At 37.9% G+C, this 26,387-nt stretch overlaps 1 protein-coding gene across 7 annotated transcripts; it reads right to left on the bottom strand.

Annotated features, from left to right (window-relative positions):
- Positions 1-1,823: 1,823 nt before the first annotated feature.
- NUP42 (nucleoporin 42) lies at positions 1,824-25,496 on the bottom strand. 7 transcript variants are annotated; one of them, XM_072783795.1, is made up of 7 exons: positions 23,550-25,496; positions 21,129-21,357; positions 19,082-19,176; positions 13,684-13,760; positions 12,841-12,927; positions 10,253-10,337; positions 1,824-2,685 (listed from the first exon to the last, which is right to left on the bottom strand). In XM_072783795.1, the coding sequence occupies exons 1-7, from the start codon at positions 23,659-23,661 to the stop codon at positions 2,111-2,113; spliced, it is 1,260 nt and encodes a 419-aa protein (XP_072639896.1). In that variant the 5' UTR covers positions 23,662-25,496; the 3' UTR covers positions 1,824-2,110. The 7 variants fall into 7 exon arrangements, with proteins under 7 accessions (XP_072639896.1, XP_072639901.1, XP_072639900.1 ...); XM_072783800.1 differs by lacking the exon at positions 23,550-25,496 and adding an exon at positions 23,247-23,405; XM_072783799.1 differs by lacking the exon at positions 23,550-25,496 and adding an exon at positions 22,951-23,405.
- Between the last annotated feature and the right edge of the window lie 891 nt (positions 25,497-26,387).

The raw sequence follows: 26,387 nt of genomic DNA on the forward strand, positions 1-26,387 counted from the left end.
TGTGTCCCATATTTTGTGAACTTGCTTTAGTTTCTCACACTTTTAAATAGCCCACACTTATTTGTGCTTTTTGACAACTATACTATTTGACCACCTTGATCTAAGTTCACCACATTGTGTGGGTGTTAGTGCACAAGCACATAAAAATAGACTTGGTAATTACAACAAAACTCCCAAATTGCGTATTACTAGCCTAAATGCAGCTAGATAGGCTCCTATTTCCCAAACTTGCTTTATAGAATCTCATGAAACACTTGGTAAAAAACACATCCCCAGGCCTAGCCTAGTGGATTCTAAATAGGGAATTCAACAAATACCTCATGCGATGCTTATAATCAGGCAAATTTAGAAACACTATGTCCTTAATCTACATCTTTGGAGCCTCCAGGACACTGGGAAGTTCAATTGGGACTCATAGGGGACTGGTAAGCCTGGTAGCATAGGGTTCACTCCATCGGGTAGGAAAATCCTGGGAATCAACTCTAAGTTGGAATAAACATTGGAAAGCCTTTAGAGCTTGAGACCAAAGCAGGAACTTAGCATCTTTTTACTCTTTTCTACACCAAGGATGGTTTCAAACACACATCCCTTGGCTGTACAGATTCTAACCCAAATTTTGAGTTTCCAGAAGTGTCCTACAGTTCTTTGAAACTGTATGACAGGGAGTCATACAGTTCTTTGAAAGAATATAGAATCTGGATCCTCTGAGGACTGAATTCTTTGTATAAATACTAAAATTATTTGGGGTACATATATTTTATTAGGTAAGGTTCTATTTTCACATAAAAAATTCAGCTCAATACCAGATCTGTATCATGTAACTATTCTGTAGTGTGAGCTATGTCATTATGGAGGCTTGAGAGAGGAGAACAGAACTCTGACACATGCCTCAACTCATGACAAGTCTTTGGCTTCTTGGATCAATTGTATTTAAGATATACAAGATATTACTCTTTCAATCTGAGGGCATAGGGAGATCAAAACATATCTGAGATTCTAAAAGAAACTCACCAGAGCTGGTGAATCCTGACCCCACCACATACACTATTCACAAGAGACCACAATTTCCATTCCTCTTACAATCTACTAACTTGATGGGATAGAATTAAGTATAAATAGAATTATACAAAAATTAGGCCCAGATAAAAATCTATCTAAAATTGTTGAAGAGGGCCCCCTGGGTGGCTCAGTCAGTTTAAGTGTCTGCCTTCGGCTTAGGTCATGATCCCAGGGTCCTGGGATTGAGCCTTAAGTCGGGATCCTTGCTCAGTGGAGAGTCTGCTTTTCCCTTTCTTTCTATCTCTGACCCCTACTTGTGCTCTCTCAAATAAATAAATCTTAAAAAAAATTGTTGAACAAAACTCAAATGGTGGCCCATGAGAGTCAAAATTGAAGGGGAACAAAATTGTGAGGGGAAAATGCCTTCTAGGTCTGAAAAATAGAAGTTCTTACCCTTTAAAAACTGTTATCTCTCTAAGAGAGTTTTATTTAACGTGAAGGACAGTCATGCTACTGATTTGTTAAGCTAAATAAATACTTAAGCATTTCTCCCCTTAATGGCTTTAGAAATGATTTTTTTTTTTTTTTTTGTTAAAGATTTTTATTTATTTATTTCCAGAAAGAGAGAACACAAACAGGGGGAACAGCAGGCAGATGGAGAGGGAAAAGCAGGCTCTCTGCTGAGTAAGGAGCTCAATGTAGGTCCTGGGATCATGATCTGAGCCTAAGGCAGATGATTAACTGACTGAGCCACCCAAACAACCCGAAATGATTCCTTAAAAAAAAAAAATAGAGGCAAACCTTTAAAAGACAGTAAAGTGAGATAGAATGAAAATAGCACTTTATTCAGTGCACAATGACAGTTTTTTTCAGTTCCATTCATAATTAAAGTAAAAAAAAAAAACTTCTTGCTGAGTATTTCATATACTTTACTTAGAAAAAAATAATTGAATTTCAAATCCCCTAAAGTTATTATTGAAAGTTTATATCCCGTGTAAGTATATGTACGTATACATATATACGTATATATTTGAACCACTCAAAGCAATTTTATACAAACCACTCAAGACAATTTTAAGAGCTGTTCTTTTCTGTATTTAGAATCGTCCTTTCAAATATTTAGAAGTTCCATAGGTGGTGGCTTTAAAGGAATTTTTCCCAGAGTAAATTTCTTGGATTGAAATTGATCTAGTTCTTCTGTTGTTAGTTGATCCTTCGGTGTGAATAATACATTATCTGTTATGGTGCTGCCATTTGAGGTTGGGAGAGAGGTGGATATGCTACTATTTCCAAAGGTGTCGTTGGATGACTTGGAAAAAGCAGTGTGAGAATGTGAGCCTAGATTACCAAAATTAGCCACAGAACTGCCACTTCCAAAGGCTGGGGCCCCTGGAGCTCCAACAGAGCCTGTTGCCATGGAAGCTGGAAATCCTGAAAATCCAGGTGACCCAAAACCAGATGCTGCAGGACTTTTAAAAGAAAACGAAGCAGCAGATGTGACTGAAGATTTCCCAAATCCAAACGTTGGAACAGAAGTAGTGATGGCAGAACTGGCAGAGGATGCAGCTCCAAATGCTGGAGTATTCCCAAATAAAGAAGGACTTCCAGAAGAGGCAGAGGAAAACCCAGAGCTTGGTTTAAAACTAAAATTCTGAGCACTAGTACTGCTGCTATTTCCTGGAAAACCTACAAAAAAAAAAAAAAAAAAAGGAAAAGGAAAAGGAAAAAAATAAGCTACAATAGTCAGAAAATGTAGCCATATTAACCACCCCTCAGTTTTTTCTTATTTCTGCCATGTTTAAATGTGAGAAGCTTACTGAATGGAAGGAAAAGTGAAAATAAGAAGCTAGGACAAATCTACTAAACCTGTTGTTCTTTCTGCATACTGATCTCATTTGATTATCCTCACTGGATGGAGATAGCTTTCAGAAACCTCTGGGATTAGGAGGTGGACTTTCACTTTCTGCCTCAACCCCATATAAATCAGCTATGTCAATTATCAAAGAAGTTGACTCTTTCCTTAGTTATATTCTTTTAAGCAAATGTAGTCACTTCATGTCAGTTTCCTCCTGTATACACAAATAGAGTGATTCTCGAGGCCCTTCTAGCTTTCAACTAAGATGAATCTGATGAAATCCTACTCTAATAACTGACATCTTTAGTTTTCGGCTAAAATACTTCCTGAGTTGCCACTTTTATTTTCATACTTTTTATGACAGTACAAACTCCTCAGTCCTAATTTGCCTTTTTATTGGTCTCTGAGAACCACTATTTTTACCCCTGTATCTTAAACAATTTTTCTTTTAAACTAAAAAGAAAAAAAAGTGACATATTGTCACTTGAGACAAAACTATGCTGTTATACTCAGTGAAAAGGAGGTCCTCAGTGGTGCTGCTACATAGTAGCCATAAACTTTTGAAAAACCATTTTCAAAATATACTTTGAAAGCCTGAGCCATGGGGTCTTTCAAAAATCATGCCGTCTGACCCCTATTTCACAGATGACTGATGAGCCAAATTCTTTGAAGCTACATTATGGAAGGTAGTAGAATCTGCAAGGATGATTTAAAATGCCACTTAAGGAGAGGGAGGAAGATGGCAGAGGAGTAGGAGACCTAGTTTTGTCTGGTCTCAGGAATTCAGCGAGATAGCTATCAAATCATCTGAACACCTGTGAACTCAACTGGAGAAAAGAACTGTTGCAATTCTACAAATAAAAAAAGCAACCACTTTCTGCAAGGTAGGAGGTGCGGAGAAGTAAATCCAAGGCACTATATCGGAAGATAAACTGCGGGAGGAGGGAGCCTCTGTAAGCCAGCCACCAGAAAGCCAGCTTTATCAATTTTGCAATATAGCTGGGGATCGCAAAATCGGAACTTTTAGAAGTCCGCCATGGTGAAGGATGTCCCCGTCTGAAAGGCACTCAGGTGGTGAAGTGGGACAGAATCCTAAGTTGGGGTAGTGTGGTCAGGATCCCCAGGGTCACAGGAAGATACAGGCACAGGGGTGCCTGAGTGGGGCAGAGTTCCCAAGCACTGGAGTAGGGAAGCTGGCTGCAAACAGCGAGCTCAGGAGTGGGCTTTCTGCTCAGTGTTGCCATAAACTAAGAACCAACCATGGCATGTTCAAGTGACTGCTCTTGCAGCAAGAGCCTAGCAAGGGGCAGACCTGTAGTGAGACTTTCCTTCCTCCTCACAGGGAGGTGCAGTGGGTATGTGCACTGCAGGAGTCAACAGGGTTTGGAGACTCAAAACAGTTGTGTGCCTGAGCAAAAAATGCTCAGTCACAGGCTGGGTGAGCACAGAGTGTGACAGAGACCAGGGAGATGGGAGTGACTGATTGATTGCTTTTTCCTGAGGGTATACTGAGGAGTGGGGCCCTGAGCTTTCCGGTCAAGATTAGAGATTGGGAGGCTGTCATTTTCATTGTCATCTTCTAAAGCAGTGTGGACAGACTTCATGGAACAAAAGCCCCATAGAACAATCTGGAGCAGATTACGTAGGCTGGCCCCCAGGCAAGGGCTGTGCAGTTCTGCCCAGGGCAAAGAAATCTGAGAATCAATGCAACAGGCCCCTAACCCAGAATTTCACCAAGAATATCTGGCTAAGACCAAGTTTACGGATCACACAGAACTGAGAAACTCCAGCTCTAGGGGAAAACAGTATATAGAATTCATGGTATTTTCTCATGATTTTTCAGTCTAATTTTTTTCTTTTTCCTTTTCCAATTTCTTATTCCATCAACTCTTAAAGTCTTTTTTAATTTTCATTTTTACAGTTACAACGTCTTCTTTCATTGTATTTAATTTTTTTACATATATGTTTTTCTTTCTTTACAATTTTGGGATCTAGTTTTCTAACAAAGAGACTAAAATACACTCGATATATTGTATTACTCTATTATGTTCAGTTGTTTGATTATATATTTTCTCTTTTTTTAAAATTTTCTTTTCGGTTTCAGGTCTCTTCTGATTTGTGTATACTTCTCTGGGGTCGTTGCTATTTTAGCATTTTGTTCTCTTATTCATCTACTCTATGGACAGAATGACAAGACAGAAAAACCTCAAAAAAGAGACAAGAGGCAGTACTGACTGCCAGGAACTTAATCGGTATGGATATAATAAGTAAGACATCAGAACTAGAGTTCAGAATAATGATTATAAAGATACTAGCTGGGCTTGAAAAAGGCACAGATGACACTAGAGAATCCCTTTCTGGAGAAATAAAAGAACTAAAATTTTACCCAGTTGAAATAAAAAAAAAATGAGATGTGTTAAAAAATGGAGACTCTAATTGCTATGATAAATGAGGCAGAGGAGAGAATTACTGATATTGAAAACAAAGTGATGGAGAATAAAGAAGCTGAGAAAAAGAGACAACTACCGGATCATGAGGGGAGAATATGAGGGATAAGTGATATTATAAAGCAAAACAGTATTAAAATAATTGGGATCCCAGAAGAAGAAAGAGAGAGGGAAGGTCAGAAGGTAAACTGGAGCAAATTATAGCTGAGAACTTCCCTAATCTGCAGGAAGGAAACAGGCATTCAAATTCAGGAGGCACAGAGAACCCTCCCTTAAAAATCAATAAAAATGGGTCAATTACCTTGAAATTTAATAGTGAAACCTGCAAATTTCAAAGACAAAGAGCAAATCCTGAAAACAACTGGGGACAAAAAGTCCTTAACCTATAAAGGTAGAAACATTAGACTGGCAGCAGACCTATCCACAGACCTATCTACCTGGCAGGCCAGAAAGGACTGGCATGATATATTCAGGGTGCTAAATGGGAAAAGTATGCAGCTGAGAATATTTTATCCAGCAAGGCTGTCATTCAGAATAGGAGGAGAGATAAAGAGCTTCCAGAACAAACAGAAATAAAATAATATGTGATTCCTAAACTAGTCCTGCAAAAAATATTAAAGGGGATCTTTTAAGCAAAGAGAGAGCCCCAAAATAACAAAGACCAGAAAGGTAAAGAGACAATATATAGAAGCAGTGACTTTATAGGTAACATAATGACATTAAATTCATATTTTTCAATAGTTACTCTGAATGTAAATGGGCTAAATGCCCCAATTAGAAGACACAGGGTATCAGACTGGTTAAAAAGCAAGACCCATCCATATGCTTTCTGTAAGAGGCTCATTTGAGACCTAATGACACCTTGAGATTGAGAGTGAGGGGGTGGAAAACCATTTATTATTCTAATGGAAATCAAAAGAAAACTGAGGAAGCAATCCTTATTTCAGACAAATTAGAATATAAACTGAAGACTGTAATAAGAGATGAGGAAGGACACTATCCCATAATTAAGGGTCTATCCAACAAGATGATTTAAAAATTGTAAATATTTATGACTGTAACAGGGGAGTACCCATTTACATATAAACCAATTAATAACAAAATTAAAGAAACACATTGACAATAATGTAATAATAGTAGAGGACTTTAACGCCCCACTTACAGAAATGGACAGATCACCTAAGCAGAAGATCAACACAGAAACAAGGGCTTTGAATGACACACTGGACCAGATGGACTTTGCAGATATATTCAGAGCATTTTATCCTAAAGCAACAGAATACACATTCTTCTCAAGTGCACATGGAACATTCTCCAGAACAGATCACATCATGGGTCACAAATTAGGTCTCAACTGATACCAAAAGACTGAGATCATTCCCTACATATTTTCAGACCACAATACTTTAAAACTGGAAATCAATCAAGAGGAAATTTGGAAAGAACTCAAATACATGGAAGTTAAAGAGCATTCTACTAAAGAATGAATGAGTCAACCAGGAAATTAAAGAAGAATTAACAAAATTCATGGAAACAAATGAAAATGAAAACACAACTGCTCAAAGCCTTTGGGATGCAGAAAAGGTGGTCCTAAAAGGGAAGTACATGGCAATACAAGCCTTCTCAAGAAACAAGAAAGGTCTCAAATATACAACCTAATCTTACACCTAAGTGAGCTGGAAAAAGAACAGCAAATAAAGCCTAAAGAGAATTAATAAATCCTGAAGCAGAAATCAATGAAACAGAAACCAAAAGAACAGTAGAACAGATCAATGAAACTGGAATCTAGTTCTTTGAAAGAGTAAGATCGATAAGCCTCTGGCCAGATTTATCAAAAAAAAAAAAAAAAAAAAAAGAGAGAGAGAGAGAGAGAGAGAAAGAAAAAGTGAGAGAGAAGAGCCAAATAGATAAAATCATGAGCGAAAGAGGAGAGATCACAACCAACATCAAAGAAATACAATTATAAGAACATATTATATGAGCAACTATATGCCAAAAATCTGGCAATCTGGAAGAAATGAATATATTACTAGAAACACATAAACTACCAAAACCGAAACAAGACGAAATAGAAAACCTGAACAGAGCCATAACCAGCAAGGAAATTGAAGCAGTAATAAAAAATCTCCCAACAAGAGTCTAGTTCCAGATGGCTTCCCAGGGGAATTTAAACAAACATTTAAAGAAGAATTAATACTTATTCTTCTGAAGCTGTTTCAAAAAATAGAAATGGAAGGAAAACTTCCAAACTCTTTCTATAAGGCCAGCATTACCTTGATACCAAAACCAGACAAACACTCCACCAAAAAGGTGAATTACAGACCAATATTCCTGATGAACATGGATACAAAAATTCTCACCAAGATACAAGCCAATAGGATCCAACAGTACATTAAAGGGATTATTCACCACGACCAAGTGGGATTTATCATACACTGTAGGGATAGAGGGAACATACTTCAATATCATAAAACCCATATATGAAAAGCCCACAGCAAATATCATTCTTGATGGGGAAAAACTGAGAACTTTTCCCCTAAGGTTAGGAACATGGCAGGGATGTCCACTATGACCCTGTTGTTCAACATTGTAACAGAAATCCTAGCCTCAGCAATCAGACAACAAAAAGAAATAAAAGGCATCTGAATAGGCAAAGAAGTAGTCAAATTCTCACTCTTCACAAATGACTTGAAAGTCTATGTGGAAAGCCCAAAAGATCCACCCTAAAATTGCTAGAACTCATACAGGAATTCAGCAAAGTGGCAGGATATAAAATCAATGCACAGAAATAAGTTGCATCTCTACACACTAACAATGAGACAGAAGAAAGAGAAATCAAGGAGCTGATTCCATTTATAATTGCACCAAAACCCATGAGATACCTAGGAAAAGAACTAACCAAGGAGGCAAAAGATCTGTACTCAGAAAACTGTAGGACAATCATGAAAGAAATTGAGGAAGACACAAAGAAATGGAAAAATGTTCCATACTCACGGATTGGAAGAACAAATATTGTTATAATGTTTATGCTTCCTAGAGCAATCTATACCTTCAATGCAATCCCTATTAAAATACCATAACTTTTCTTCACAGAGCTAGAACAAATAATCCTAAAATGTGTATGGAACTAGAAAAGACCCTGAGAAGGAATGTTGGAAAAGAAAACCAAAGCTGGTGACATCATATCCTGGACTTCAAGCTCTATTACAACACTGTAATCATCAAGACAGTACGGTACTGGCACACAGAAACAGATACATAGATCAATGGAATAGAAGAGAGAAAACTAAGAAATGGACACTCAAATCTATGGTCAACTAATCTTTGACAAAGCAGAAAGGAATTTCCAATGGAAAAAAAGACAGTCTCTTCAACAAATGGTGTTGGGAAACTTGGACAGCCACATGGAGAAGAAAAAAACTGGACCACTTTCATAAGTCATACACAAAAATAAAATAAAAAGGGATTAAAGATTAAATGTGATATAGGAATTCATCAAAGTCCTAGGAATCCATCAAAATCCAACCTCTTTGACCTCGGCCACAACAACTTCTTGCTAGACAAGTCTCCAAAGGCAAGAGAATCAAAGGCAGAAATGAACTATTGGGACTTCACTAAGATAAAAAAAAGTTTTGCAGGGCACCTGGGTGGCTCAGTGGTTGAGCATTTGACTTTGGCTCAGGTGGTGATCCTAGGGGCCTGGGGTCGAATCCCATAACAGGCTCCCTGTGGGTCCGGGTAGCCTGCTTCTCCCTCTGCCTATGTCTCTGCCCCTCTCTCTGTATCTTTCATGAATAAATAAGTAAAATTAAAAAAAAAAAAAAAAGGTTAAAAAAGTTTGCACAGCAAAGGAAATAAATAGTTGACAAAACCAAAACACAACTGAGAGAATGAGAGAAGATATTTGCATACATCTTATCAGATAAAGGGTTAGTATCCAAGATCTATAAAGAGCTTTCCAAATTTAGCACCCAAAGAACAAATAATCCAATCAAGAAATGGGCAGAAGACATGAAAAGACATTTCTCCAAAAAAGACACACAAATGGCCAACAGACACATGAAAAATGCTAAACATCACTCAGCATCAGAGAAATACAAATCAAAACCACAATGAGATACCACCTCACACCAGTCAGAATGGCTAAAATGAACAAGTCAGAAAATGACAGATGTTGGCCAGGATGCAGAGAAGAGGAACCCTCTTACAATGTTGGTGGGGAATGCAAACTGGTACAGCCACTCTGGAAAACAGTATGGAAGTTCCTCAAAAAATTGAAAACAGAGCTACTCTATAACCCAGCAATTGTGCTACTAGGTATTTACCCCAAAGATATAAATGATCTGAAGGGGCACCTGCACCCCAATGTTTATAGCAGCAATGTCCACAATAGCCAAACTATGGAGAGAGCCCAGACATCCACGAATAGATAAATAGATAGAAGATGTGGTATATATATACACACAATGGAATACTGAAATCTTGCCATTTGCAACAACATGGATGGAACTAGAAGGTGAAATTAGTCAATCAGAGAAAGACAATTACATGATCTCACTCATATGTGGGATTTAAGAAACCAAACAGAGGATCATAGGAGGAGAGAGGGAAAAATAAAACAAGACAAAATCAGAGAGGGAGACAAATCATAAGAGACTCTTAATCATAGGAAACAAACTGAACGCTGCTAGAGGGGAAGCAAGGATGGGGTAACTAAGGAGGGCATGTGATGTTATGAGTACTGGATGTTATACAAAGACTTATGAATCACTGAACTCTACTTCTGAAACTAATAAAACACTGTATGTTAATTAAATGAATTTAAATTTTAAAAATAAATAAAATTATAAAATAAAATGCCACTCAACCTTCATACTTTATGTTTATGATCTAAAACTTAAAAATCCTATGTTTCTAAAATTAATGAATCTTGCATTACTTTATCATTTACCTGGTGATCCAAATGTTACTGCTTGTGTACTGCTGAATCCAAATGCAGGTGCTGCTTGATTTATTCCATCCTTTAGATCTGAGAGCTATCAAAAAAAAAAAAAAGTGGGCAAATAATAAAGTAATTGATGAGTAGTTCTCAGTTACCTTTTCTTTTTCTTTTTTTTTTTTTTCAGTTACCTTTTCTATACACTTTACAGCCAAATTCAATTTTAAAAATGAAAAAAAATAAAAATGAACACTTAAAAATATGTTTAACATAGAAAAGTGCTCACAATATGAATATGCATAGAAAAAAATGGACAAATCTCAATGAAGTAAGAGCAACTGGCTGATGAATTATGGGTGATTTTATTTATGCTTCTAAAATATTTTCTAAATTTCTTCAATGAGTATATATTAAAATCAGAAAAAATATTTTTGTAACTTCTTTTCTTTCTCTCTCTCTCTTCTTTTCTTTTCTTTTCTTTTCTTTTTTCTTTTCTTTCTCTCTCTCTCTCTCTTCTTTCTTTCTTTCTTTCTTTCTTTCTTTCTTTCTTTCTTTCTTTCTTTCTTTCATTCATTCATTCATTCAAGATTTTATTTATTTATTCATGAGATACACACAGAGAGAGATAGAGAGGCAGAGACACAGGCAGAGGGAGAAGCAGACTCCATGCAGGGAACCTGACACGGGACTTGATCCTGGGTCTCCAGGATCATGCTCTGGGCTGAAGGTGGCGCTAGACCGCTGAGCCACTCAGGCTGCCCACTGTAATACATTTCAATGTCTATAGGTTGATTACCAAGAAATCTAGAATTCAGGTAAAGGGCCTTTAGAGACTACCCACTCTGCTTAGTCTAATACTTGAACTGAAGCTGATTCACAATTACATTATTAAAAGCTTACTATTAAAATTAAACATTTCCTATTTCCTGAGAATACTTTCTGTTTTTGCTATTTTCTACTCTAGAAATGTTTTTCATCTCTGCATACTGAAATCCTAATCTCCCTTTCAAGGAACTTTTCCTTTACTCCTTATCTCCAAGAATCTTTTCCTAATCAACTCAAAACAAATATGATTTCTCTCATTTGGAAACCTTAAAAGCATTTTTCAAAAATCAATTTCATTGAGGCATAGTTTATATGCAATAAAATGCATCCATGTAAAATTTATATATATATATTATTTAAAACATATACATATAAATTTTGATGAGTTTTGACAAACTTATAGCCACCGCCACAATCAAGATTTAAAATACTTCTATCACCCCCTAAAAACTCCCTTGTGTTCTTTTTCAGTCAAAACTCTCCAAATCCCTGGGCATAGGGAACCACTCATCCTTTTCTGTCACTATAGATGAGGATTATTTTCTTTTTTTTCCTAAAGATTTTAAAAATTTATTTATTGGAGAGAGAGAAAGAGACTAAGCAGGAGGGAGAAAGAGAGAATTTGAAGCCGACTCTGCATTGAGGGTAGAGTTGCTTCTCAAACTCAGGGCTCCTGAGATCAGGACTTAGGCCGAAATCAAGAGTCGGATGCTTAACTGACTGAGCTACCCAGGCACCCTGATGAGGTTTTTCTTTAGTTTTCTCTCCTTCAGTGTAATATTCATTGATGGGTATATAGATAAACATATTATACACAAACACTGAATTAAAAGAACAAAGAATGAACTATTGATATATGCTAAACTCACTGTAGGTGGACTAAGATAAGATCCTCACCTATGGAGGGTCCCCTAGAAAGCTGGCAAAGAGCAAAGAACTTCTAACCCCAAGGGAAGTTCTGCAGTTCTTTGGACTCAGTTACCCCTTCTACATTAGCAGTAGGGATGGTGGGCCACCTCTCACATGGGGAGAGAATACTTCCAAGAAGTCCTACTAAATTTAAATGGCATTATAACAACTAAATGGTGAAGAAATTAGCTTTCCCAAGAGTCTGTCTAGAAAGTACATACTTAAGGCGTGGAATGCTGGAACGGTCACCCAGTCATTTACTAAGTTAGGCAGCTACAACTCTCATAGCCTTTTCAGAAAGTAGAAACATAAATCGCCTGGGAAACTGTAAATTTATCTTATTTCAAAATAAGGTTCTTAAGAAATTTTTATGGGAATAGAAACATCATAATTTTATTGACAGAGATAATACAGTCAGAGATAATATCTTTGGAAACAGGTAGGTATATATCTACTAAAAGTATTTCTGTATAAGTCAGGGAACATATGGTGAGTGTTTTCCAGTCATAAAAGTATACATTAGTCTAAACTTATATTCAGATCATTTTTCATAGCAATTTCTTTGTAAATGTTGATAATCTGGTATTCTTGAATTTATGTGATATTTTCAAAACTAGACCACCAAAGTAAAAAACTTTACCCTAAAAATCATTTTAGGAAAGCAAAGTTATCTGAGCTTTTCTGACTAAGGAACAGAGAGAAAGCAATTCTAGGGCTGTGACTTTAAATGATGATAGTCTTGAGAATGTGTGTATCATAATTCTTGACAGAGAATTTTAGCCTTGCTTTCCAAATCCAAAGTGAAATTCTCTGCAAAAAAAAGCAATAGATAAGATACTTCCCACAGAAAATTTTTCAATACTCACCAAAGCTATATTAGCTGATGTATTCAGACTTTTCAGTTCATTTATTCTGTTTCTCCATTGATTTACTAACTGTTGAAGGGAATTCAGCTGAAGAGAGAAGACAGAAAAATAACGAGTCAATATTGAGTGTTTAGAAGTTTGTTTCTCCAACTTTATGTCTTTATTTGCTCAAATCACAAAAAGCTGATGAAACATTTTTATGGCCCATAACTTATACATAATTTGTCCAAGATGTTCCAGCTGTAGTTCCCTCCCTGTTCTCCAACTCCTTGTGTCACCTGGTTCAGAACCTCAAGTATGTGAAAGCACAGAGAGTTTTATCTGGATGGGAGGCAAACATGTATACTAGTTGAAATGCTTGATCATGACTGTAGAAAACACAAAAATACAGTTGATGTTATTTCCTTTAAGCACCAAACTTATTCAAGCCCAACTTTTTTATTTTTTGACATCTGATATGTGAGAATGTTAATCTGTACAAACAGATTGTGTCCTATTTCACTTTGTTTTTCTAGAATTCATCATGGTGTCTGTCGGCACCTAAGAGATGTTCCATAAATATCAAATGATGAAATGAAAGAGTCTGACTTCTAGGACTGATTGCTGGATAATTTGTAATAAAAATATGACATTCCTACTTGTATAGTCAAAATATACTATTACCATTTTAGATAACCAACCAATTTCAAAGAAATTAATTTAGAAAATAAAAATAGCCTTGTCTTGAGAAAAATTATAGACCTCATCCACTCTGCCAACATACAAGCAAGCCACTACAAACAGAGAAGACAGTAATTAACAGCTAATCTGGTATCAAGGTAGATGAATAGGAAACAAACTTACATAACTCTGTAAGTTATTGCTGGTTAAGAAGTTATGGTATTCAAGCCTCAACTCCTCTGGTGAAATGTCTGTAAAACCTGAAGTGAGGAATCAATTGGAATCTTTAAAATAAATGTCAATACTTTTAATAGTAAAGCTAGAAGTGCTAGACAAAATATGATGTTGATCATAAGAAAATTTTCATTATCATAAAGAAAAATTTCAAAGCCTATATTCTAATGTTTAATAAAGTATAAAATTAGAATAAAATATGGTTGGATATTTGATCTTCAAAGGGGGAAATTTTCTAAAGATAAATGGAGTGGAAGGAATGACAAAGAAAAAGAGTTGACTACATATACATTCAAGCTTCTTGTTTAATAAATATTCTGTATGCCAGAAACTGTAATAACCAAAATTAAAAGACAAATGGTAAACTGAGAAAACTGTAACTGCAACATATATGACAGGAGAAGAGCTAATGTCAATGTATAAATAGTACTTACAATCAATAAGAAAAATAAGTTAATATGGGCAAAGATAATAAACATCCAACTCAAAAAAATTCAAAGAGACAGCAAATAAATCAAATAAAAAAGGTGAATTTAAAAATCAACTAAAAATGGAGATAAAATGCTTTACTTAATGGCAAAAATTAAAAATGGATGGTATTTATCGTTATGAAGGGTGTGGTAAAATGGATACTCTCCTAAACTGTCGTTAAGGAATCAAAAAGGTACTTTTCTGGAGGAAAATTGTCATTAAGCGTCAGATGCCTAAAATATGTTCATACTTTCTGTCCTTAATAAAATTTCTAGATTTAACCTCCAGAAATATAGACGTATAAACAAAGAGTTTAATGTATGAAAATGTTCATTCTAGCATTTTTAGTAGTAGAGACAAACTGAAAACAACAAAGTATAATACAAAACTAGATTATGATCCTAATTATATGTATTTTATATATATATACAGAAAATATGATTATACTTATTTTTGAAAGAAATAACTCTAAAATGTTATCATTGTTTCCTCTGTGATCAGGTGATCTTTGTTTTATTTACATATTTCTGTGTTTTTCAAGTTTTCTATAGTAACAGCTGTAAATTTATAATTAGAAAAACTTTTTAAGAAAGGAAAAACAATGTTCAGGATATTTTCTACAGAGAATTACTTGTAACCCAGATATCATTAACTCTATGGACATCTACACCCCAGTGGGGTGTAAAGAAAAAGACTAAACTTTCAAATTAGAACTTTGGATTCCTCAACACTTTGTCTTTATACCATCTTGATTAACCGTTCAGGCCAAAAAACCTAGGAATCCTCCAACATTTCTCTTTCCTCACATCTAATTAGTCAGCATCCTGCCGGTTCTAACTCTAAAACAGAACACGGATTTGACCAATTCTGTCTCCTCTGCTAGTAACTATAACCCTGTCAGTCACCAGCATTTGTCTCCTAACTCATCTCCTTGTCTCTATTTTGCTTCTTAGGCCCTACCACTCCCTACAGACCGTTTCTTTTCATACAACAGCCTGAGTGAGTTTTTTCTAATCAGATCATATCCTTCTCCTGCTTACAGCTCCACATGGCTGCTCAGTACAATTAGGTCCAACATGACCTGGCTCCTGGCTAACTCCATGGCTTTACGTCTAGGACTCTTTCCCTTGTTCACTCTCCTCCAGGGTTTCAGGCCTCACTAATCCTCAAACTTGCCAACCTTATTCCTACAAGGGCCTATGCATTAGCTATTCCTATTGCCAGGAATGTTTTACCCAAATATTCCCAAAAGTGACACCTTCTTTTCACTTAGGACTCAACTTTAATAGCTTCCTAAGAATGGAAAACCACTCTAACTAAAGGAATAATATCCCTCTAGTTACTTTCTCCTTCTTCCAGTTGTTCCTCATCTGAAATCACAGGACATGGAAAATTATGTGACTATGTTCTCAATTCTCTCAAGGGTGGTACAAAAGCAGTATCATTTTAGATGCATAGGAAATTGGTATCTAAGGACAGTAGTTCTCCAACTTTTTTTGGCCCAAGACCCATCTATATTCTTAAAAATCATTAAACAGTCCCAAAGAACTTTTGTTTACATAGGTTATATACATCAATATTTGCCATATTTAAAATGAAAAAGAAGAAATATAGACCATATGTATTAATTCACATAAAAATAAGAAACCAGGGGTGCCTTGGTGGTATAGTCAGTTGAACATCCAACTCTTGGTTTCAGCCCAGCTTGTGAGCTCAGGGTTGTGGGATCGAGCTCCATGTCGGGCTCCGTGCTCAGCTTGTAGTCTACTTGAAATTCTCTCTCTCCCTCTCCCTCTGCCCTTCCCCCTGCATGTACTCTCTCTAATAAATAAATATATCTTAAAAAAGAAACCAATTACATATCAACATAAATAGCCTATTTTTAAAGCAAAAAATAAACATTTAGTAAGATGAATAGCAATGTCTTATGTTCGTAGTATTTTTAAACATACCTTTATTTAAAAATATTTTATTGCTAAAAATCTTGACCCTCTTCTGAACTTTCAGTGGGTCACTGGCTTTTTGCTGACTGAGGGACTGTAAATTTTTTAACACTTGACTTTAAGAGAAGATTGCTGGATTAAATCTGCTTCTACATTCAATCTGTTGCAATATATTGCCTGGTTAAAATATATGAAGACAATCTGTTCTAACATAGATAAGTAGCTAGAAATAGAAGACTTTAATAGCTTTTTCAGATAATTGTCGATATTCTTCTCTGACACTACCCCAAAACTTGACAGGTTGTAATTCCTTAAAAATTAGCTAGAATGCAAACTTGAACCATACTAATTAACTTTCTGCACTATTATATTAAATCCAGTGGTTTATCTTGCACTTAGAATGGATTTTCAACCATGCATAATTTTACAATATCATACACTGGTCATTTGGAAAATACTGGTCCATTGAGTCACCTAGAACTTCTAAAAGCTGACATGTGCCATCTTACAACATAAAAAACTCATATTTGTTAATATCACTATCCATCTCATCAGAAGAGACTTTAAAAATATTAAGAAGTCATTAAGCTTACAGTGGCAGAAAACAGTTTTCTATCTAATTTTCACTAGAAAGTTCAAATTTTGTCACTGGCAATAGTCAGTTGTTTTCTTTGAAGTGATAGACTCACTTCATTAGTTTAAAAAAAAAATGTTGCCAAGTACCTTTCAAGTAAAAAAATATGAAAAAAGTGGCTAGTTCAGTTTACAATCCATATAACTTCAGTGTCTTCTCTAAAAATAACCATCATATGTGAGTTTGTGGCAGAAGCACTTTATGTGCACTTCTCATTTTTTTTTAAAGATTTTATTTATTTAAAAAAAAAAAAAAGATTTTATTTATTTATTCATGAGAGACAGAGAGACAGAGACATAGGCAAAGGGAGAAGCAGGCTCCCTGCAGGGAGCCCCATGTGGGGCTTGATCCTGGGACTCCAGGATCATGTCCTGAGCTGAAGGCAGACACTCAACCACTGAGCCACCCAGGCAATCCTGTGTCCTTCCCATTTTGTCACAAAGATTAAAAAGGTATGCACTCAAGAGTCAAAATTAATAAAACAAGTATTTTTACCTCTTCATCAAAAATTTTAAGTGAAAATGCATTAAAAATTTTTTTTATTGGAGTGCCTGGCTGGCGTGATCCAGAAGAGCATGTGACTCTTGATTTGGGGTTATGAGTTTGAACCCCATATTGGCTGTAGAGATTATTTAAATAAAACTTAAAAAAAATTTTTGTATTGACTATTCTAGTCTGCTAGTACAGTGTGTTGCCTCTGCCTTGATTCATGCTAAAACACAAGTTTTACTCATGAATGCCTTTGCACAAACAGTGCAAATGTCATCAGAGTGACATTTATAATGTCTTAGTACTATTATGAAAATATGAATTTGTATAGTTTTTAAAAGGGTCTCAAGGATAGGGTTGCCAGGTTGAGCAAATAATAATACAGGTTGCCCAGTGAAATTTGAATTTCAGATATACAACAAATAACTTTTTAGTAGAAGTATGTCCCAAATATTATATGGAACATTCAAATACTAAAAACATTATTTTTTAGAGGAGCCTGGGAAGTTCAGTTGGTTAAGCATCCAAATCTTGGTTTCAGCTTAGGTCATGATCTCACAGGTTGTGGGATCAAGCCCTACTTTGGGGTCCCCACTCAGCAGGGAGTCTGTTCCCCTCATCCTCTTCCTCTGCCCCTCCTCCAGCTTATGCAGACTCTCTCTCAAATAAATAAATAAATCTTAAAAAAAAAAAGGAAAACGTTACTGAAAATTATTTATTTGTATTATTTATTTTCTCCTTCTCTCAATTTTTTTTTAATTTTTTATTTATTTATGATAGTCACAGAGAGAGAGAGAGAGAGAGAGAGGCAGAGACACAGGCAGAGGGAGAAGCAGGCTCCATGCACCGGGAGCCCAACGCGGGATTCGATCCTGGGTCTCCAGGATCGCGCCCTGGGCCAAAGGCAGGCGCCAAACCGCTCTGCCACCCAGGGATCCCTCTCCCTCTCTGAAGAACATAAGTTTTGTAAGGGAGGGACCTTGTCTGTCTTGCTCATCACTATATCCTTAGATCTTAGAAAAGGGCCTGACACAAAAATTCTGTATTTTCTTGAACTGAGTGAATAAATAATGACTGGTGTGACATCACTGCTCACAGGGAATGAATAGGTAGAGCTGAGAGAGAGCAGGGATCCCAAAGTTCTGAGGGACTGCAAGGGCTCTCATTTGTTAGGTACCTGCTGTTTACTCAATAGGGCAGAGGCCCAGGACCACCTGAAGTGGGATTAGAAACGTGTGGCACTTTAGGTTTCAGTTCAGAAGGGGCTTAGGGACTAAGGACCAAAGAAAACGGGAAGGGAAAAGAGCATTCTAAAGAAATGCTATCTCTGTAGCCCAGCTAAATCTCTTTATCTTCACACATTATCTCTAGGATAGGTCTCAACATGCTTTATGAAAAATAACTATCTTTGGAAGAAAATATAAAGAAAGGGAAAACAGAATCAGGTAGCCGAGGCCTTAATGGCAAGTAGGATGTGAATCTTCTATTCACTCCAGGTAGCTAAGAGGTTCTGAAGTTGTACCTACAGGGAACCCAGAAAGCAGAGATTCTTTGGGCGCTTACCGAATGGGAATTGTGGTGGGTACTGATTTCAGTATTTTTTCATGAGAACCAGGTATCTTAAAAGAATTGTATCTTCTAATCTCTGTTTCTGAATTATGAAGTTCTGCCAGAATACTGGGATACTTTAAACAATGTCCAAACTCTCCTAACAGTGGCTAAGTTTGTGGTTAGTTTTTTTGGCACGATCTTGGTTTTAGAAAATAAGAGTTGTTAAGTGTATTTTAAAAACACAAAATTTCTCAATTACCTGAAATATTAGGTTTCTTTTTCATTGGTGAATAAACAGAAAACATCCACTGCCCTGATGATTCCCAAATTTCCATATCTTTTATAATTCCTTCCCTGGGGGAAAAAAAAAAGAGCAAAGGATCTTTTTTATCTGCTTGTTAAAATGTATCGTTTACAATCTTCAATGACTAAAATTTTAAATTGTAGTAAGTATGTAATTTTAGTTTTTTAAAAATTATTTTTTAAAAAGTTTATCTGAGAAAGAGTGAGAGAGAAAGCACAAAAAAGGAGGGGCAGTGGGAGAGGGAGGAGCTGACTCCCCACTGAGCAGGGAGGTAGCCTGTGGGGCTTGGTCTCAGTACCCTGGGCGAAGCCACCCAGGTGCCTCCCCCACCCCTTTTTATTAAAAGATTTTATTTATTTTTATCGAGAGAGAGAGAGAGAGAGAGAGAGAGAGAGAGAGAGAGAGGAGGGAGGGAGGGAGGGAGAAGAGAGAGAGAGAGAGAGAAAGAGTACACATGCAAGGGTGGGGGAGGGCAGAGGGTGCAGCAGACTCCTCCGTGACACAGGGCTCAATCTCTGACCCTGAGCTCATGACCTGAGATAAAATCAAGGGTTGGATGCTTAACCGACTGAGCCACCAAGATGCCTCTAGATTTTTCCACTGTATTTTCTGAAGAGTATTCTTTAAAGCAGAATTTATGGAATAAGAACTCTATTTCATGATTTTAAATATTATAATATCAAAAGAGTTCATAGTTTCAGTTTTCCAGTAAACTAAACCATTAACATTTAGTCAGTGAGAACTATTAAACTATACATATTTTAAAGAACTATAATATTATAAAATATACAATACTAACTCCAATCTTTCTTTGTTCATTACCATAAACATCAATGATAATTTAACTGGAAAAAGACAGAAAGCACCATAAAATAGAGAACCATAAAATTTTTAAAGTGTGTAGGACTTTAGAGATCATTTTGTCCAATTCTCACTTTTGGAAAAGGGGAAAACAGACCCATGTCCATAGAGCTAATTTATTGGCAAAGCTGTGGTTAGATCTGACTCTAAATTAAATGTTCCCCTCCCCCATCCAGAATGCTACAATTAATAAAACGATAGTTACCACAGAGGTACTGGATTAAAATCAGGATTTTTAGAACATTGAATATAGGAAGGAGGGCTTTGTTTGCTCTTTGACCTTTACAAAAAAATCAACTGTATATGGTACATGGCTCAAAATGTTTACCATTCATTCTAATTTATTAAGGGAAATAAAAGACTAGACTACATTTAAGTTCTGTCCCAGGAGCCAAGGCAACAGTTACAGAGAGAGAGCCAGGGACTATTTTGGCACCAGTCATACATTCTACCATTATTAAAAATGATAAGGAGGGAGGATCCCTGGGTGGCTCAGCGGTTTGGTGCCTGCCTTTGGCCCAGGGCGTGAGTCCCGCCTCGGGCTCCCTGCATGGAGCCTGCTTCTCCCTCTGCCTGTGTCTCTGTCTCTCTCATGAATAAATAATAAAATAAAATCTAAAAAAAGATAAGGAATCTGTGCCACAGTAATGAAGGAAATCAAATGAAACTTTTTTCAAGAAAGTAGTTGAAGTTTTAGGATGAAAAATACCAGATATTATAAGTGATCACCAAGAGTACAAATTGCTTTAAATTACCTATATTTTGTAAAGAACTAATTATTACAACAAACTTAAGCAGAACTACCTTAAAAGATATGCACAGTGTTGATAGTGTTATCAATGTTGATAGTGTTTAAAAAAATATTGATAGTGTTATCAATAGAAAAATGGAAAAAGCATAATTAGCCCTGAGAAGTCAATGTGCTGGTTTGGAAGGGTGACCTATTTTTAAGTGAAATGAAGTGTACTATGACATATGCAAAACAATGGTTCTCTCTGAGTGATAGGATCATGGGTACTTTTTCTTGTCTTTGCTTATTCTGATTTTTTAATAATGTATTACTTTTCTTAAAGAAAATATTGTAGGTATTTTTGAAAAAAGAGCAAATGGGTAGTAATTTTTTCTAAAGACTTTCACTTACAGAAGTTTCTTTTCATCTTTCTGCCCATCAGAACTGGGTGAAGCAAATGGGTTCTGGGACAATCCAAACCCCCTGTTCCTGCTAGTTGAAGCTCCAGAATCGAAGGAACCAAAAGATGGCTTTTCTTGATCTCTGCTGCCCCCCCATGGTGTTGATTTGGAGAAGCTGGATGGCTGAATAACGCTGGAATATCTTTGGCTGGTGGTATTCCATCCACGTCTGTTACTACCTGAAAATAAACGATAAAATAATTTTATTGGCAACTTCTCTTTTAAGTCTCAAAAATTTTCATTATATTGTCTTATTATGTGCAGACATGATGCAAAGATTCAACAAGCACCATACTTCCACTCATTTTAAATCACAAAACTCTTCATTTTTGATTTATATAGTTACTTGTAACCAGCAAATCAAGTAATGGTCTAATGGTATTTTTTGTTTAACAAGATTGAGAGGACTGTAAACCCATCGAAAAATAATGATATATTACTAAGTTCAGTGATATAAGTTTATTAAGTAAACAACTGCTTGATAGTGGGTTTAGGATGTAACCTAAGTCATAAGCTCCTTCAGGATAAAAAGCTGTCTTTACCATTCTTTGCTTTCCCACTAGGCCCTATATAGCAGTAAAGGCTGAAAAATGGACAATGTATTAAAGAGTTGCTGGACATAAAAAATTAGATTCCACCCTCTGTCCTTGAATAGATGCTTAAATCTAGTTGATTCAATCTTCTCTCAGGGAAAACACTTACCCACCTATCTTTCATAGAGAGATTGTAATTTACACATGAATAAAATGCACTCAGTTCTTCTATTATGAGCAGATTCTAATATTTCATAATTATCACAATGAGCCAACAGGACTCTCTCCTCTCTATTTAAAAAAATCTTATCACTTAGACTACCTCATTTACTCATCACTCCCTAGTTGGGGCCAAGATAATTTGCCTTGTTTCTGACTAAATTAGGAGACACTCCATTAGATTATATTAAGAACTAGAATGATGGGAGATATACTCCTTCATGAAAGTTCATCTCCCAACTCTACAACTACCTAACAAGAAAACAGATCCCTCGTGTGAGGGTCAATGGTATTTTATTTTTCTTAAGTTCCAAATCCTTTGAAGAAATTCATAGCTTTTGGCCTTCACTGATTAATTATAGAACATTCGTTTCTGGGAGATAAATACTGTTTACTTGATGAGTTTTATCTATGCTTTCTTCATCCATCAATCCCATTCAATATTTATTTTCTAATTACTACGTCTAGAGTGAGTCTCTATAGAGTGCCAAGTATTAAGCAGCCCCTTCCCAGGAAATACACGCACAATGATCAGACCCCAAATCCTAAAAAAAGAAAAAAAAAAATTTGCTTTGGAATATTTCACGAGGTGAAGTGTGGGTGATGCAAAAACGACTGTCTTTCAAGAAGAGGCATCGGAGGTGAAATCACACTGCAACATAGATTATGGGTCAGATGGACAATCCTGAAAGAGGGAAGGGAAGAGAGTGGGGTCAGCATCTTGTGACAACTTTAAGGACTTAAGCTTCGATCCTAAACAAAGAAAAACCTGACTGTTCATCTGACCTTTAAAACTTTGTATAAACAAACAAACAAATAAATAAAACCTTGTGTTGGTTTCATTTCTGGTTCCTCCTCTCCTTGAGCACAATCCTTCCGCATCATGCACAACTGGCTTAAATACTCCAAAACCTCTGACGATGACTCAGACCCAGCTGGTGGGTCCACACGGTCCTCCGACACCCCCTTCCCTCACAGCCCAGAGTTCTTAACTGGGGCAACACACTCTTCCGATTTTACCTTCAATGTTACGAGCACGTACATTCGCCAGAGCAAGAGCTTTGTAGCTGACATCACACGTTCAAAGGAGTCTGCGACTTCCCCAAAGCCAAGAATCCAGACTTTGGCCCCCAGCTGCGAGCCTCTCTCTCTCGGGAAAAGTTTCGTAAAAATTATACTTAGAGTGTCAAGGGTGAAGAAAAAAACAACAAGCACCCAGAAGGTGGGGTTTAGGTAAAGCGAGGCGGCGTCTGGGTCGACCTAGACCAGTTCTCCGGACCTTTACCACCCACAGACAAGGCAGTTACGACACGTACTTCCAACTTAGAAACTCATGGTTTCGCATTAGTACCAAAGGCCAAGACTCTGTCTTCATCCCCACGGCAGAAATCAGCGGGACGCCCACACAGCGGGTAGCGGCGCCGGGGAGAGCCTGCGCCGGGCCCGGGGGGCGGGGCCGAAGGCCGGACGACGCGGGCACGTCAGCGTCACTCGACTGCTGCGCCGCCGCCGCGCTGCGCCGAGCGGGCCCCACGCCGGACGCCCGTTCTCCGCCCGACGGCCCTGGCGCCAGGCCTTCCCCCGCTCCGCTAGCGGCGGCGGATGGAGGAGAACGTCACCTGAGGGCTGTTGCTGCCGTCCTCCGCCCGCACCCCCGGCGCCGGGATGTTCGTTCCAGCACCGGTCTCCAAAGCGGCACCGGCCTTGAAGGAAGAACTGACAAATGGTCATTGCGACGGCGTCGCCCACGGAACGGTCTTCTGTCAGCACCCTGAGCGGACGGAGAGCCCGAAGCAACCGAAGGTCCCTCCCCGCTGCCGTGACGTCATCTTCTCGCGCCCTTTCGTCTCTCTTGCCCGGCCCCGGGATGAGAGGCGTGGATTTTGCCCAATAGGGTTTGAGAAGAGCGGGGCGGCCCCTGCCCTCGGGTCGAGCTTGGGAAAGCTGAATGCTCCGAGAGTTAGCGTGGCTGCGGATTTCGAGGGCGGCTTGAGGGTGCGAGGTGATAGGGAAGCGAGTTAAGGGAACTGCGGTCTTCAGCGGGGACCTGGAGGGGAGGGATAGCTGTGGCTTGAGAGACCCGAGTTGTGTATTTCGTTTGCACCGTTGAGAAAGCAGAGATCTGCGCAGCCACTCATCAGGCGGGAAACAGGAAACACCGGTTAGAGGGCAAACGGAAAACTGTTTCCTTTAAGGGCAGACTGCAACTGAAAAGTATCCTCACAGCCCCACCTTTGGATGAACACTGCAATTCTTACGCTCTTAGAAAGCCAGTTCTTTAAGGGTCAGGTGCGCGCTGCTGTTTGAAATTGTATCAAAGAGAATGAAACATTCTCACTCTCGGCCGGAGGAACGAAGTCACTTGGACACCGGGAAGCAGCTTCGACTTGTGCCCAGGTGCAGAGCTTCCGATCAGGCGGCGTTCCTGAAGGGGGCATTCCTTATTTTTCTTGAATTGGTAATTTCCGAGGAAACACGGTCCTACCTCCACTTCTCAGTCCAGATCCGAGGTTGATGCCTTCACCCACAGCTCAGCTTTGCTTTGAGCTTATCATTTTACCTAAGCTCATGCCCACAAGTCTTCGTTGTCTTTTTTTTTTTTTTCCTTTGTACGGTGAGACACCCTACGGGTTCTTCTGGTTCGCGGTCTCTGTGGTTTCCCAGAGGCAACAAATAGGACTTTGGTGGATCACAGGTTTGTTCCTGCTGGTTTAGGATGATTGGTCATTGTTCTTGCTCACATCTTCGGATTTTGGATACAGTGGAATCCACAGGAGCACTGGGAATAACTGCTAAAATGTAAAGTTCTTATTTAAGTAATCTCTAAGCCCCAGGTGGGGCTGGAACTCCCCATCCTGAGATCCAGTTGCATGCCCTTCTGACTGAGCCAACCAAGGTGCCCTGACCTAGTTTATTAAAAAACGAAAACAGCCATGTGGGGCACCTGGCTGGCTCAGGCAGTAGAGCATGCAACTCTTGATCTCAGGGTGGTGAGTTCAGGATCCACGCTGGGTGTAGAACTTACTTAAGAAATTAAAAAAAAAAAATTCGCTTACTTTGAAACTTACTGAACATTTACAAATGCAGTATAAGAGACTATAATGCAGACATGATGCTCCATCACCCAAATACTTTTATTTCCTACGTAACCACAGTACAATCACCAAAATCAGGACGTTTGTATTGATACATTACTACTATCTGATCCTTGGATTGTCTTGCTTTGCCAAATGTCCCAGTGTCTTTAAAAAAAGGATCCAGTTTAGACTTATTGTTGCCTTACTCATACTTTTATTTAGCCTTACTCATATTTCTTTCTTTAGTCTCCTTCATTCTGGAACATTTCCTCAGTCTTTCCATGACACTCAAGACATTAACACTATTAAAGATCACAGCTGGGCAGCCCTGGTGGTGCAGCGGTTTGGCACCGCCTGCAGCCTGGGGTGTGATCCTGGAGACCCGGGATCAAGTCCCACGTCGGGCTCCCTGCATGGAGCCTGCTTCTCCCTCTCCCTGTGTCTCTGCCTCTGTGTGTGTCTATGAATAAACAAATAAAATCTTAAAAAAAAAAGATCACAGCTATTTTGTAGAAGTTCTTCAATGCAGATTTATTTGATATTTTCTTGTGACTGGATTCAGATTAAACATCTTTGGCAGGATTACCTCAGAAATGATGCCATGGTCTTCACATTGCACCTCTCAGGTTGTGCACAGTTTCAAGTTGTCCCATCACCTGAGGTGTTCACTTCGATAACCTGGTTAAGGTGGTGTCTGCTGGGCTACTGCAATGACTCTTCGTCTTTGTTATTAATAAGGACTTTGTGAAGAGATACTTTGAAAGTATAAAAATGCCATTCCTCTTCAAGCTTTTTGGTTCACTAATTTATTCCTATCAGTATGGCTTGATTTCCGTGGGTTATAATCTATTACTGTCATTATCTTGAAGTTCAAATCCTCTTCAATTTTGCCAGTGAGAGACCTGTAAGCTTCTTTGTGTTCAGATGCATCCCATGATTCTTTGAGCACTCTCTACTCCTTGGCCCAGAAGATGCTCCAGGCTCACCTTACACCTTTCCCTGGTCCAGTCCTGGAATCAGCCATTTCTCCAAGGAATGCTGGGTCTTTCAATGATACGTAGAGGCCAAGATCTGAGCTTTAGGTTTTCTCATTGTGAGGTCTTTGCTCCCAAACCCTTTCATGGGCATTGCTAGGAAATATATACTATAGACAGACATATACATCTGTACAGATTTCTGTATCTATATTAGAAACTATGAGTTTACACTGATAACCACCAGTTCGAGCCCAAGATTGCAGGATTTTATTTTCCTCCTGTATTTGTAACTTCCTCCTTGGATAGTGAGAAACTTGGCTCCTACTGTTTTTTTCTAAAGATTTTTAAAAAGATTTATTTATTCATGAGAGAGAGGCAGAGACATAGGCAGATGGAGAAGCTC

Source organism: Canis lupus, chromosome 18 (assembly GCF_048164855.1).
Source record: "Canis lupus baileyi chromosome 18, mCanLup2.hap1, whole genome shotgun sequence".
Lineage (NCBI taxonomy): Eukaryota > Metazoa > Chordata > Mammalia > Carnivora > Canidae > Canis > Canis lupus.

Excerpts from the sequence above, each read along its gene's own strand:
- NUP42 (XM_072783795.1), bottom strand. The coding sequence starts at position 23,661 with ATGACCATTTGTCAGTTCTTCCTTCAAGGCCGGTGCCGCTTTGGAGAC. Across the intron at positions 21,358-23,549 it reads ACGGCAGCAACAGCCCTCAG|GTAGTAACAGACGTGGATGG; the intron begins GTGACGTTCTCC and ends GTTTATTTTCAG. Across the intron at positions 13,761-19,081 it reads AAAGAAACCTAATATTTCAG|GTTTTACAGACATTTCACCA; the intron begins GTAATTGAGAAA and ends TCCTCACTTCAG.